Raw genomic sequence first — 13,520 nt, 5'->3', positions numbered from 1 at the left:
TAATTACTGCATTGTGTCTCACTCAGTATGGTATTCTACAGACTTGTTTTAAAGGAAAATGGTTATTCCAGATCCTCCAACGATGACTCACTTAGTGTTGTTGTACTCTCTAACTGTAAAAACAAAACTAGGGAAAATTTCCCTATGGTTAAAGCCTTTGTACAACTACAGACCCAAAAAGATTTGCCAGTTAAACTTCAAGATCAGTAAAATCAGGATTGACATTCATGAATTTGGCAAGTACTTTGTTGTCGTGTCTTTTGTTTTTTCCTTAAACTATGTCACTGATTGCCGCACAAATACGTGTAACTAGTTGCTGAGTTTCCAGATTCTTCTAAGTATGGCATCCCCATGTTTTATATCATGACTGAATGATGTGTGAACCCTTCCCTCACATCCTTTCTCGGAACAAGAGGAGTTCTAACTAAGGACAGTAAAAAATATCCCACTTTCAGATCGTTCCTGCAACCCTGGCCTGTGGAGCATCGTCACGCGCATGACTGCGCCAACCTTGGCTCCTGGGAATTCAACTGCTGTGGTCCCTACCCCTGCTCCACCCGCAAAGAGTGGGCATTTTGTAGATGCAGAGACGTTCATTGGGCTGACAGGCTTTGTTCTCTGCCTTTTGTATTCTAGGTAAGTTAAAAAGTACTTGGGACAAGATTCTCATGAAGGTTAAACATAGAGCAAAGAAGCAATTTTGCTTTCAGAAAGCAGTGTGAGGGATTGAGAAAAAGAACTTAACTCATTATTATTATTAATTAATTGATTTATTTTTAATTTATTTATTTGACAGATCACAAGTAGGCAGAGAGGCAGGCGGGGGGGTAGGGGGAACAGGCTTCCTGCTGAGCAGAGAGCCCAATAAGGGGCTTGATCCCAGGACCCCGAGATCATGACCCGAGCCAAAGGCAGCGGCTTAACCCACTGAGCCACCCAGGGGCCCGATGTTGAGCATTCTTATCATGTGCTTGTTAGCCATTTGTGTGTCTTGAAGTGATGTCTATTTAAATCTTTTGCCTATTTTTAAATTGGGCTGTCTTTTTATTTTTTTGTATATGGCTTGGAGTATGGGTACAACTCCATTCCGTTGTAGTGTGGATATCTAGTTGTCACAGCACCTTTTGTTGAAAAGAATATTCTTTCCCCCATTGCTTTGTCTGGTATCCCTGTCAAAAATCAGTTGAACCTAAATGTAATGGTTTATTTCTGGACTCCTAACTCCATGTCATTGATCTGTATAGGTATCCCTATGCCAGTACCACACTGTTTTGATTACGGTGGCCTTGTAGTAAGGTTTGAAATCAGAAAGTATGAGGCATCGAGATTTGTTCTTTTTCAAGATTGTTATGGTTATTCCAAGTCCCTTGCATTTCTGTGTAAATTTTGGGTTTTGCTTGTCAGTGTAATTGAGATTTGGTAAGGATTGCATTGAATCTGTTCATCTTTTGGGCATTACTATCTCAACACTATTAAGGCTAGTTCATAACATGGGATGTTTCATTTGGTCTTCAGTTTCCTTCAGTGGTAATGTAGTTACTAGTGTACAAGTCTCAAACATGTCTTGTTAAATTTCTAAGTGTTGTTTTTGATAGTTATAAGTGAGATTGTTTTCTTAATTTATCTTTTAGGTTTTGCAGTTACCATATAGACGTGGAATTTTTGTATATTGATCTTGTATTCTGGAAGATCATTTATTGATTCTTTTTTCTTTTTTTTAAAGATTTTATTTATTTATTTGACAGAGAGAAATCACAAGTAGGCAGAGAGGCAGGCAGAGAGAGAGGAGGAAGCAGGCTCCCTGCTGAGCAGAAAGCCCGATGTGGGGCTTGAACCCAGGACCTGGGATCATGACCTGAGCCGAAGGCAGCGGCTTAACCCACTGAGCCACCCAGGCGCCCCTCATTTATTGATTCTAATAGTGTGTATATTCCTTAAGATTTTCCATGTATAAGGTCTGGTTATTTGCAAATAGAGATCATTTTACGTCTTTTCCAATCTGGATGTCTTTTTTCTTTTCCTTGCCTAATTGCTCTGCCTTGAACCTCCAGTACAATATTGAGTAGAAATGGTGACAGTGGGCTATTTGTCTTATTCTTGATCTCAGGGGGAAAGCTTTTAGTCTTTCACTATTTTAAAAAAATATTTATTTATTTGACAGGGAGATCACAAGTAGGCAGAGAGGCAGGCAGAGAGAGAGAAGGGAAAGCAGGCTCCCCACTGAGCAGAGAGCCTGATGTGGGGGCTCGATCCCAGGACCCTGGGATCATGACCTGAGCTGAAGGCAAAGGCTTTAACCTGCTGAGCCACCCAGGTGCCCTAGTCTTTCATTATTAAATGTGATGTCACCTGTGGGTTTTTCATAGATGCCCTTTATCAGTTTGAAGAGGTTCTCTTCTGTTCCTAGGTCGAGTGTTTTTATCAGGAAAAGGTATTAGATTTTGGTCAGGTGATTTTTCTGTGTCTGTTGAGATGATTATGTGGTTCTTTAGTTGTATTTACTTTCTTTATTCAGTCATTTTAACTTGTAGTGAGCATCTGCTATGTGCTAGAAATGCATAGATGACTACGGTCATTGTTGAGCTCTAGGACTAGCAAGAAAGACAGGAATGCTAAGTATGGCAGAGGGGAGCAGAAGGAGCTGTGGGACTTTAACCCAGTGTAGTGATGACTCGATGCCAGGGAAGGCTTTCTAGAAGACATAGCACATAGAGAATTGAAGAATGAGGCTCACTGGGAGGAGGCTGGTGGGTGGTCCATTCCAAGCATAGAAGAGACTTGTGAAGTCACGGAAGCAGACATGGAGAGCACGATGAAACTCCTAAGCAGTTAGCCATTAAATGGTAACCGATGAGAGTGCTCTCTGTCTTGTGATGACAAGCAACAGTTGAGAACTTTAAGCAGAGCCCTTCAGAAGGCCTTCAGTCCCCAGATAGGGGCAGTTCAGAAACAACCTGCATGTATATAGGCCAATAGTAGCGATTCATCTCATGGCCCCTTGCTGATCCATCTTCTCTCGGATCACTTTCCAGCATCCGTACTTCCAACAACAGCCAAGTAAGCAAGCTGACTTTGTCAGGAAGTGACAGCGTGATCCTCCGTGATACAGCTGTCAGTGGCGGCAGCGATGAAGAAGACGGACAGCCTCGGCGGGTTGTGGACAACGAGAAGGAAGGAGTGCAGTACAGCTACTTCTTATTCCACTTCATGCTCTGCCTGGCTTCCTTGTACATCATGATGACCCTGACCAGCTGGTACAGGTAGGAGGCATGGACAAACCAGATGGAAGACCACTTGACACCCTGCCCCCCCGTGGGCTGCCTGTAAAATCTACCTCCATTGCTTGACCTCAGAATCCCCTTCATTTACCCATAGAGTGAAGTTGTGTTCAGTGCGGACTCTTTTCTGAAATACTTTTGACTTTCTCTCCTTTTGGATTTAAAATCCAGTTGGAATTCATGTTACTTATTTATTTGCCAGAGGAGAAGGAGAACAAGCAGGGGAAGCAGGCTCCCCGCCGAGCAAGGAGCCCAGTGCGGGACTTGACCCCAAGACCCTGAGATCATGACCTGAGCTGAAGGCAGATGCTTAACTGACTGAGCCACCCAGAGGTCCCTAGTTGAAATTCTTAGAGTACGAATCATGGAGAATTCTTCTAGACTTGAGTTACTTAAGAGAGAAAATCATAACATAAAGCAGTCTGACCCATTTTTGTTCCCGAATTTTCCCTTGTGTCTAGAGATGGCCATATGGAGTATTCTGGTCACAGTAATGATGTGATAAGGAAAGTTTCAGGGACGTCATTTCAATCTAGACTTTTGCCAATACCTAGAACAGCTAGGTATTCCTGAAGAGCTTTGCTCAGCAAAGAGTTCTTCGTGCTGGTAAGATAAAAGCTTTTTGAGAGGCAGAATCCCCTGCACATGAAAACTAATAATAGCAGCTTTCATAAGTTCCTTCTAGAACCTTACTAGAGTGTAGTGTTAGCCAACTTTCTTTGCTTTCGCTGGGGGGTGCTACTGGATGCTGCCAACAGGCTCTTACCTGACCATCTTCTGCTTGCTTAGCCCTGATGCCGAGTTCCAGAGCATGACCAGCAAGTGGCCAGCTGTGTGGGTCAAGATCAGCTCCAGCTGGGTCTGCCTCCTCCTCTATGTCTGGACCCTTGTGGCTCCACTCGTCCTCACCAATCGTGACTTCAGCTGAACCTCTGAGAATTCATAAAGGTCTGCTTTGCTGAAAGCCCTTACCTGTTTTACTTTTGCTTCAACTAAAATATTAAGTGAACACTTTGCAAATTTTGACTGTATCCAAGTTTATATCAGAGAGCAAGGTTAAGTAATGCTTGATGCAGGATCTGAACTTTTCATTTATATGTATATTACGTTTATTTGTAAGGATATAGCGCAAAGGGAACATTTTGCGTTTTAAAGTGAACTACAGCTGTGCTGTGAAGAGACTTCTTTATTAAGATCTGTAGGATCCTACAACTTTGATTTAAAATGTAAGAGAAATGTTGGATATTTGAAGCCAATCGTTAATATATTTCTATTGCAGTCTCCTTAAAAAGCAAAAAACAAAAACAAAAAAACCCCCACCATTTCTATGACAGGTTTCCTCTGTGAAAGTCTTTACTTGTGTGATGCAAGCAAACAGTGTGTTCAGTCCTTCATCCCCCATGAAGTGTAGCATCGGAGTATGGGATGGGGGGGAGGGGCGGGTTGCGTGCCACTGGCTCCTTCCCCAGAAGAGCAGGGAGGCTGATCGGGCTACTGCTTCTACAGCTTGAGTTCGTCCGTCCAGTGTTGGACACTACAGCAGCGATGCCGCGCAGTCCAGCTTTGCCAGAAGTGTCCGTCTCCATAAGCGCTTTTGTAGGTTTGGCGAAAATGAAAAGTCACTTGGGAAAACAGTGCCACTTTGGTTTATGTCATTCTCCTGTTATGAGTATGTAAAAGTAAAATGCATGTGAATTTATTATATTTGCACTATAAAGGTATTTGATTAAAACAGAGACTTAAGCTTTTAAGCCCCTTTCTTTTACAGCTCTTATGAGTTAGCAGCCGTTCTCTGATTTTTAGACATTCATGGGCAGTCAGGTTTACCAGGGATCGAGCAGAATGTGCCTGTCTCTTCTAATACTTGAGGTCTGGCTAGTAAGTAAAGTCTTGAACTCGTCCAAAAATTGTACGCCTAATACCTTGCCTGGGGAAGACACTTGCATATATGAAACACAAGGCAGGCGCTGTCAGGAAACTTTGTCAAGAGAGGGTAGCCCACAAGGATGTCGACTAGAACAGTTCGTTCTCTGAGCACACATTTATTGAGTGTCTGCTCTGCACCCGGTGCTGTCAGGTTCAGGGCTCCAACATTAAACACAAGATACCAGCTCTGCCATCTTGGACTTAGAGTTTAGAGGAGGGTGAAGATGAGCGGACTGGTGTACAGCCTGGTGTGGTGAGTGCTGGGATTGAGGAATTGCTGAGAACTTAAAGGAGAGTTGCCTGGGGTTGGGCTGGGGGGGTTGTCCTGGTAGGCTTCCTGGAAAAAGTGGAATTAGAGGCCAGAAATTGTTAGGAGTTTTCTGAGAGAGAAATGGGGCAGAGTGCTGGCATTGCTATAGAGTAGACAGAACTTCACGTTAAAGGAAGGGGATGCAGACTTGTTCAGGAAAGCTGGAATAGGGAGAAGAGGGCAGGACCGGGTCATGAAGGGCTTTGCAAACCGCGAAGAGTTTGAACCTTAGTTGAGAGCAGTAGGGAGCATATTGATGGTGACGTGAACACATGGTCTTCAGTCACTGCAGCAGACACGGAGAGAGGGCTTTGAGAGAGGAGACCAGGGCAGGCCATACCCCGCTTCAAACAGAGAAGTGGAAGTGAGGATGGGGAGAAACTGACAGCTGAGAGCTACTTAGTAATTAAAATTTAAAAACTGGCAATTGATTAGCTGTAGAGGAGAGGCCAATTCCTGAGTGATGTTTAATCACCTGAGTTGACGGGGCTTCCGTTTATATGGTGAGAGACAGAAACACATTGTGCCAGAAGGATGGAGTTGGTCCCTTAAGAATGGCTGAGAACATGGTCTTGGAAGCCAGAACTCGGTTTGTAGCCAGCATTGCTTTTTCTGTCTGTTAACTGGTCGGCTAATATTTATTGAGTACATACTATGCCTTATGATCTTGGGCAAATGACTGTGTGACCATCTGTCTGAGCCTCAGTGTTTGCCTTGTTTGAATAAAAGTTAGTACCTAGTACATGTTATTGTTTAAAGAGTTAAGTTACTTTGCAAAGTGCTTAACCCATTTTAAACACTCTGGTGGCAGCTGCTAATCTCACTGTGGGTTAAAATGACACTAGACAGTATTCATAAAGGTCAGAGATGTCCAGCCACAGTCAGATGGAGGCTAGATTTGAGGTGTTCATACAGAATTAAAGAGATGGGACACAGAGGGGACAGTCTCAGTTGGGATGGAGGTGGGTGGGGTAGGGAAGCAGGGCTTGATACGAATCATTGGAACCACCTGTTTTAAACCAGTGCTTTATGTCAGGGTACAGAGATGAAGTTGCAGGGGAGGTGGGGCGTGGTGCAAATAGGAGAGGCTTAGCCCCTTACTTTGCCAGGGTAAAGCAGATACCCCCCCCCCCCCGCCACTTTCCTTAATGGCAGGGTAGCCAGATTAAGACCTTTAAAGGCCGTAAACTTCAGAAACAATGAGGGTTTTCCATCCCCTACCTTACGTAATGCAAAATAAAGCAATACTAAACTGTAAAATAAGTGTAACAAAGTCCAATAAAGTATTTTTTTCTCATGATAACTTTTGATATTAATTTGAAATAACAAAATTTCTTTGAAAATTAGGGGACAGTATCCCTGTTTGCTGGACTGTATTCTAAGTTAAGTTGGTCTGTTGCTAGGAAACCCAGGATTACTCAAGACTCAAGGGAACCATACTCAGGAGTGCTGAATTACTCATGAGTATAGACAGGTAACATCAGCAGGTCGACCAGGAGAGTATCTTGACTCATCAGACCTTGTGGTGTCCTCTCATTCCAGATAAGTCATCTGGTGTTTCATCACCAGGAATGGGCCTGTCTGTCCCTCAGGATTGCAGATTGACAGCCTGGCTTTGAGGTTAGTGATACGGTCTAGGAATTCATCAGAGGCAACAGCAGTGGCTGCTACGTTTACCTGGTTGGAGCCAGCTGGGAGAAGGCTTGTAGGCCCATGTGGCCCCTGCCAGATGTTTACTCTCTAGACTGGTCTTGTAAAGTACTTGGTTGGGAAATAAAAGCTTCTCTTATCCATCAAGGATCCTGCCAAAGAATGGCCGTGGACCTGTTTATCGCTGCTATTGATGTTCTGGACAAAGCTGTACACCAGCACGTGTTTTTGTCCATTACAAGTCCTTTTCCTTTTTATGCATCCAAGTGAGAGTGTTGTTACGTGAGTCATGGTTCAAGCTCTACAAATTGATGATGGGCACCAGGCTTATCAATGAGAGCTGCTGCTCCTTTCTTTTATCCTTTCTTGTTGTTCTGTCCATCCGGTTACCTAGGAGCCCAAATCAGGCAGCCTTCCCAGTGGCGTCCTAATCACTGCTGAGTGACCTGAGCTGCACGCGACCTCCTCAGGTGAAGAATAGCAACATGAGACAGTGCGTGTGCCCAGCTGTGCCTAGACGCTGTCCACGCCCCAGAAGGTGGGGCAGCTTCTCCCCCTTTGACAGATCAGACTAAAGCTTAGAGGAGTCAGGAACTTGCCTGTAGTTACTTAGTAAGAGGCAAAACAGAGAAATAAACCAGGCCTTGAGAGTTCCTTTTTCAGTTAGACTCCATTGTCTCTTGGCATAAGGTTATAGGCACGAGCTGTCAGACTACCCCTCAGCAACGAGGGAGGATAAGCAATCCCCCTGAAGGCAGTAACGACTAGGTCACTTTATCTAATGGCTGGCACCTTATTAGGTAAGAGGTGGAATATTTGGTTAAAACGGTGTGTTTCCAGAAAAGTGGCAACCGTAAAGGATTTTCTTCCTCACCATCTTCGAATGCAGTGGCAGGACACATGTGCTGCATCAGGTACAGGCGTGCTGGCCCAGTGCCGTGTGAGGAGAGGGCATTGAGGAAAACAGGTGTTTCAGAAAACAGACCAGAGAGCGTGGACTCATAACATGGGAAATACCTCCCACGGCTTGTAAACAAAAGCATTTGCTGATCCTTGTGACTCTGCTGCGCTGGTCGGAGCCAGTAGTCCGTTTTCCCAGATGTGGAAATGGACTGAGTTTAGGGCTGCAGCTTCCTCGGGAAGGCTGAGCTGAAGAGCTGGAGTGTCGCAGTGTAAGGACTTACCTGCCACATCGTCAGAGGTCAGCGGTAAGTGTATGGACGTCCTGCATGAGACCTTCTCAGCTGACCCACCACCAACACGCCAGACCCACCATGGCGCCTAGCTTGTGCCTCCTATGGGAAGACCACACGCTCCTGTACAGAAACCAGCAGGGAGCAGGTAGAGGAACAGCTAAGCATGTGTGGGACCGGAGCGGATCAAGCCAGACCCAGTCATCCCCCCGGGAGTCTGGTTTCCTTGTAAGTGTTTCCAGAATAAAATGTTCTCAGAGGTTAAGAACCTCTGCTTTATATTTTATACGAAGCTAGGAAACGATCTAATTTTTAGACTGTTGCCCTATAAAAAAAAAAAAAATTCTTCCCTTCTTTCTTTCTGTGGTCTGTTGGAGGGTGAATGACAGTTAAAGGCAAACAGCCTGGCTCTAACCATCAGGAGAAGTCGGGCTAGAGTCTGACTGACCACTTGGCTTTGGAGCCCAGCTCTGCACGTGACCTTGGGCGAGCTGCTGAGCTTCTCCAGATCTCATTTCCCCTGCAGGGGGTAGTAATGCCATTTAAGATGAAACGAGGTTCTCTACATGAAGCACCTAACATAACGGACGCCTAGCCCTTAAACGCCCCTGGGAGTTGTTCACTGTGAAGGCTTCTAGACCAGTCTAGAAGGGACAGCTGGGCCTTAAGAACTGAAAAATGTGCCTGTCATCTCTACCACTGTGTAGAGCTGTCAGACTACCCCTTTGCTGTTGCTGTTCTTTGTATACGCTGGCATCTTCTAATGGTGTGTGGTCCTCAGAGGCGGCCAGCCCAGGCGACAGGTGCACGGTGTTGCCGCAGGGCCTCTCCCTGCCTGACCTGGAGTGACGCTCTACCCGGGCCTTCATGTACCGTGAATAATAAAACTTCAGAACCTTGATCCAAACTGTCATTGTCACAAAAGGACTCCACACATAACCTTACAGGGATTTTTATTAAGACCCAGTCATGCATACTAAAATTACATGTTTTCACCACTTTGACTTAGAAAATGCACTAGAAAAATAAACTTTTGGTCAAACACTGAAGTTAGATGAATCCACCACCACGTGTCTGTATACTCAGAGCTAAACTGAGTTTCAGTCTGAAGCGAGGAATGTGACCAGTGGCTGAAATGGTGCCCCAGTCTGCTGAGAAAGTGAGCTCGACTCCCGCCCCACCCCCTGCCCCGTCAGAGTGGGATCAGAGGCTCCTGGCCCCCAGTGGCTTCAGGCATTTCCTCCCCGTACCAGGTTACCACGTGATGTGCCAAGAGATGGAGGCACAGCCACAATCCCCGACAGCGGCTGACCTGCCCAACTAAGTGAGCCGCCCAGCGAGGCCTCAGGAGAAGTCGAGAAATGGCAAACAGTTCATCAACAGCATCTCCTTCCGTGAGTCTCACGGGGCCTCCCTGTGGCACAAGCTGTTAAGGAATCTCTGACTGACGATTCCTGTCACTTGGCATTTCGAGCAAACCAATTCTGAGTCGGGAAAGCAGAAAGGAATTTACTTTAGATTTACAAAGTTAATAGGCCCCAATACTGACAGACATCACCGGATGGACTACCCTCCCGAACAGTTGAGATGCTTCTGTTTGGTGTCTCCACAGAGCCCCAGAACAGCCACACTTGCACCGTGACCTCTGCTAACACTTCACTGCCTCGATGAAAGAAAAGGCTTCAAAGGTAAATCTTAAAAGCTAAAAACTTTACAATGAAGTATTATAATAATGCCACAGCTTTTGCCTGCCCAAGTGGAAAAGTAATCCCATGACTGATCTGAGAATCCAGTGGCATTTAAAGAAACTGCCCACTGGGAGAATTCAGAACGGCTCAGTGTCTCATAGGAATTTGGGGAAAATACCTCTCATTGTCTTCTCAAGTTCGGCAAAAATGTAGTATCGTACAAGCCGAAGTGTCTGTAAACCTCTAGAGACAAGTGGGTCCTTGTGAAAGCGAGATGAAGCTAAAGCCACTTCTGCCCAAAGCAAGTAAGCTCGGGAGAGGAAGCCAGGGTTGCACAGACGTTTCTGTACATTTCTTCCGGCCTGTCCCCGTGAAGGTAGAACAGGATTCCAGGAAGAGGCACAATGTCCCAGATTCTGTACAAGAGAAGAGGGAGAAAACCCCCATATTACCTAAGCTTACAGATTCACTTGGGAGCAATTGAATCAGACCTACATCGCCTATAAAATAACCCAGATTGGGGGAAGCGGGGGAGAAACAGGCCTCTAAAAGGTAGAGTACAATGTCCTTGTGGCAGTAAAGCCAAATGATGCCTAAAACAGAGGGTTCGGAGCTCAGAGTGGGGATCCCTTTAGCATGTGATTCAGGGGTGGTCAGTGGCTTATTCAAGGCCACACAGCGTGTAAAGCCAGAGCTCCGGTCTCCTGGTTGACTCCTTTCCCTTTCCTGTTCCACGGTACCATTAATTTAGGGAAAAGTCACTTTTCAGGTGTTCATGAAATGGGCCAGACCTTCTCCCTGAAGGAAAACACTCGCGGTTCTCCCGATGCTCACTTGTTTGCCCCACTGGTGTACCCCCGCTCCCGAGCCAGGCTCCTCGTGTGCTCGCTTCATCATCCCACCACCCTGCTGGGGCGGCTCTACACAGACACCTGGTAAAGCCGCACAGAAACCGCCTTGATTTTCACCCAGGGAGCTCCTGCTTTCACAGCCTGGTCCAATCCTCCTGAGGTGTCCAAACTATTTGATCTCCCTCTGGAACCAAAACCAAGCCCAGCAGCTGCAGAAGGCAAACAGATCTTGGCTCTGACTCAGAAGCTGAATGAAACCGCTCCCTGGGCCACCTGGAAGACCCTAGGAAACGGGCAACGTCCCGGTCTTGGAGATCCTTGTCTAGGTGAGCTTACACACACGCAAGCTTTTCAAGTCAAGGGACATGGGCCACACGGGCCAGGAACGCAGTGCAGCCTGTAAACGGGAAACTTGGTGGGGCTGACCAGTCCCTCTCTCCCTCTGTCTAGCTTGGGGGTGGTGGGGAATCTCTCCTTCCTCTCTGAGGTCTGAGAACACCTCTAACCACTTCCCACATCCAAGCAGTTGGGTTCTAAACCTTCTGCTTGAGCCATCCTGCTGGCGCTGTCAAGATCTTTTCAGCAGAGCCGGTCACGCTGTTCCTGGCAGATGGAACTGAGGGCTGCCAGGGGCCTGCATGCTGGCACTTCCAACTCGGCGTGGCCCCTAGAGGATCCAGGGTTGGTACCCACAGGGCAGAGCATTCCCTGGACTTGGCACTGATGGGGTGAGTCATTTCCACCTTCTCCAGGCATTTTAAACAGCGTATGAAGATGACGAGCTTATCCACAGTAGACGGGCCTTTGGCTTTCAGAGCACTGCCCTCCTCCTCACAGATGGTCCCCTTGCCTGCTGGTTTCAGAAATGCATGAATTTTTAAGGAATTAATATGAAAGGAAATAGGTCAAAAGCCACCAGAAGAACCACCTAGTTCGATGGTTGGGCTAAGGCTGAAGTTCTGACAGGAAGGGTCTGAGGTGCTGAAACGCAGAGCTAACATTCGGTCTCGCTGGCTAGACGAGTCTGTCCACCCGTACCAGAGAGAGAGAAATGCAAGTGTGTCTGGGAGGTCGGGGGCCCCAGAATGATCTGGCGATAGCACGCACTTGCATTCGTTTCCAGAGACCAAAATCTAAGAATCCCAAGTAATTAGCCATTCCCTGCTGCCAGGTTTCCAGTGTACGGCCAGAGCCTCAGGGATAGAAGGAATTCCCACAAACCTAGGTCATCTCACCTGCCCTTTTCCAGTTTAACCCTCCCTACAAAAAGAAGTTGGTTATCGCCAGGTCCCAAGAATATACATACACTTTCCTTAAAGGCAGGGCCAGATGGTGACACATGCCTCTTGGAAAGGCCCAGGTGTACCACAAAAAAGCGGACCCAACCCCTTGCCTCTTTGAGAGCCATTTGAGAGCCATCTAGGCAGAAAACAAATGCCTAGCATTCAATGACTAAACCAAATCCCAGAACGTCAGCCAAGGCCCTAGGCATCATTTCATCCAGCTTCATTTTACAGATGAGAAGGGTGAGGCCCACAGAGGTCCAGGTTTTGTCTACAGTCCACACTTGTGAGGCTGGAGCCCTGGTCTCTTCATTCTTGGGCCAGAATTCTTTCAGCTCGGGCCTGGCGTCTAGCGTTTTAGGTTAAGTAGAATCACATCCCTCTAGGATCCTGTATGATTGTACTGAGAACCAGGGCTAAGGCTTTGTGGGTTTGGGAAAACTTCCATTTCTATTGCAAGAGTCAGTCAATAAATCCCAGAGGTTGTCTGACGCCTCTGGCTCCCAAATTTGATCAGGAGGTGCTGCTTATGTCCTGATGCTCCCATGAGTAGATTAAGGTGCTTTCCAAACCCAGTGTGGCAGCTGGGGTCTGGGCCTCCAACTAGAAACTTCCTGGTGAGCAACCCAAGTCTGTCGTTAGGGTTCAGATGAAAGACACGAACTCCTGAAGTCCCCTGTGTGGCCATCCTGTAGGCACAGCCAGGTTCTTTCACAGGAGTGTGCTGACCGGCCAGTCAGGTGGTTTTCTCCCGGAATGGGGGACCAAAGTGATTTGATCCTGATTTCTCTTGTTCCAAGATCTCCAAGAACCAGATACACTTCCAGGTTAGTGGCTGCAAACTGGGATTCCAAAGGTTTGGGAATCACTGGGGACATCTTCCGTGTCTTCCATGGATTAATTCAAGTCACCAAAGGCTTACCCCAGGGCTCACCCTCAGACTCTACAGGCTTTAATTTAATTACAAGGAGCAAGACAGACTCCACGGCACCTCAAATTCTCCTTGCACCTCTCCAAAGAAAAAGGAAAGGATTTCAAGAGGGTGGCACTCACAGGGACTGGCTAATAGCAGGAGTAGAGCTGGGACTTCACGGCCCGCAGGGAATCATCACACTGCGCGTCCGAGGTCAGCCCCTCAGGCGGGAGGGCCTGGCCCAGGATGCTGTCGCACACAGAGACTGGCTGGCAGAACTCCCTCACGAAGTCCTCCTCCGAGGCCAGCAGCACTGCATTCCAGGCGCTGATGTCCAGCTCTCCGGCTGTGCCCCCATACTCCTTGGGGAGAATGCTTCTGGGAAGGCTTGTGTGGAGAGAGTTCAGGTCAGACCCATGGAGGAAAAA

General features: G+C 46.9%; 2 protein-coding genes across 7 annotated transcripts in view; one reads left to right on the top strand and one right to left on the bottom strand.

The window, feature by feature from the left end:
* Window positions 1-10,025, top strand: part of SERINC3 (serine incorporator 3) — a 25,118-nt gene extending 15,093 nt beyond the window's left edge. Inside the window, exons 8-11 of one of the 2 annotated variants that reach the window (XM_047744921.1) lie at window positions 456-636; window positions 3,033-3,260; window positions 4,068-4,226; window positions 7,057-10,025. In XM_047744921.1, coding sequence (XP_047600877.1) covers window positions 456-636; window positions 3,033-3,260; window positions 4,068-4,206 — 548 coding nt within the window. In that variant the 3' untranslated portion in view covers window positions 4,207-4,226; window positions 7,057-10,025. Of the gene's footprint in view, window positions 1-455; window positions 637-3,032; window positions 3,261-4,067; window positions 4,583-7,056 lie in introns of those variants that run through there. The other variant, XM_047744920.1, reaches the window with a different exon arrangement.
* TTPAL (alpha tocopherol transfer protein like) overlaps window positions 9,294-13,520 on the bottom strand; it is a 38,886-nt gene continuing 34,659 nt past the window's right edge. For all 5 annotated transcript variants that reach the window (XM_047744926.1, XM_047744928.1, XM_047744927.1 and 2 more), the window contains one exon: window positions 9,294-13,520. In XM_047744926.1, the coding sequence (XP_047600882.1) occupies window positions 13,242-13,520 (279 nt within the window). In that variant the 3' untranslated portion in view covers window positions 9,294-13,241.

The sequence above is a fragment of the Lutra lutra genome, chromosome 9, assembly GCF_902655055.1.
Source record: "Lutra lutra chromosome 9, mLutLut1.2, whole genome shotgun sequence".
In the NCBI taxonomy this organism is placed as follows: Eukaryota; Metazoa; Chordata; class Mammalia; order Carnivora; family Mustelidae; genus Lutra; species Lutra lutra.
The sequence above is the reverse complement of the archived record's forward strand: the minus strand, read 5'-3'. Positions and strand labels throughout refer to the sequence as shown.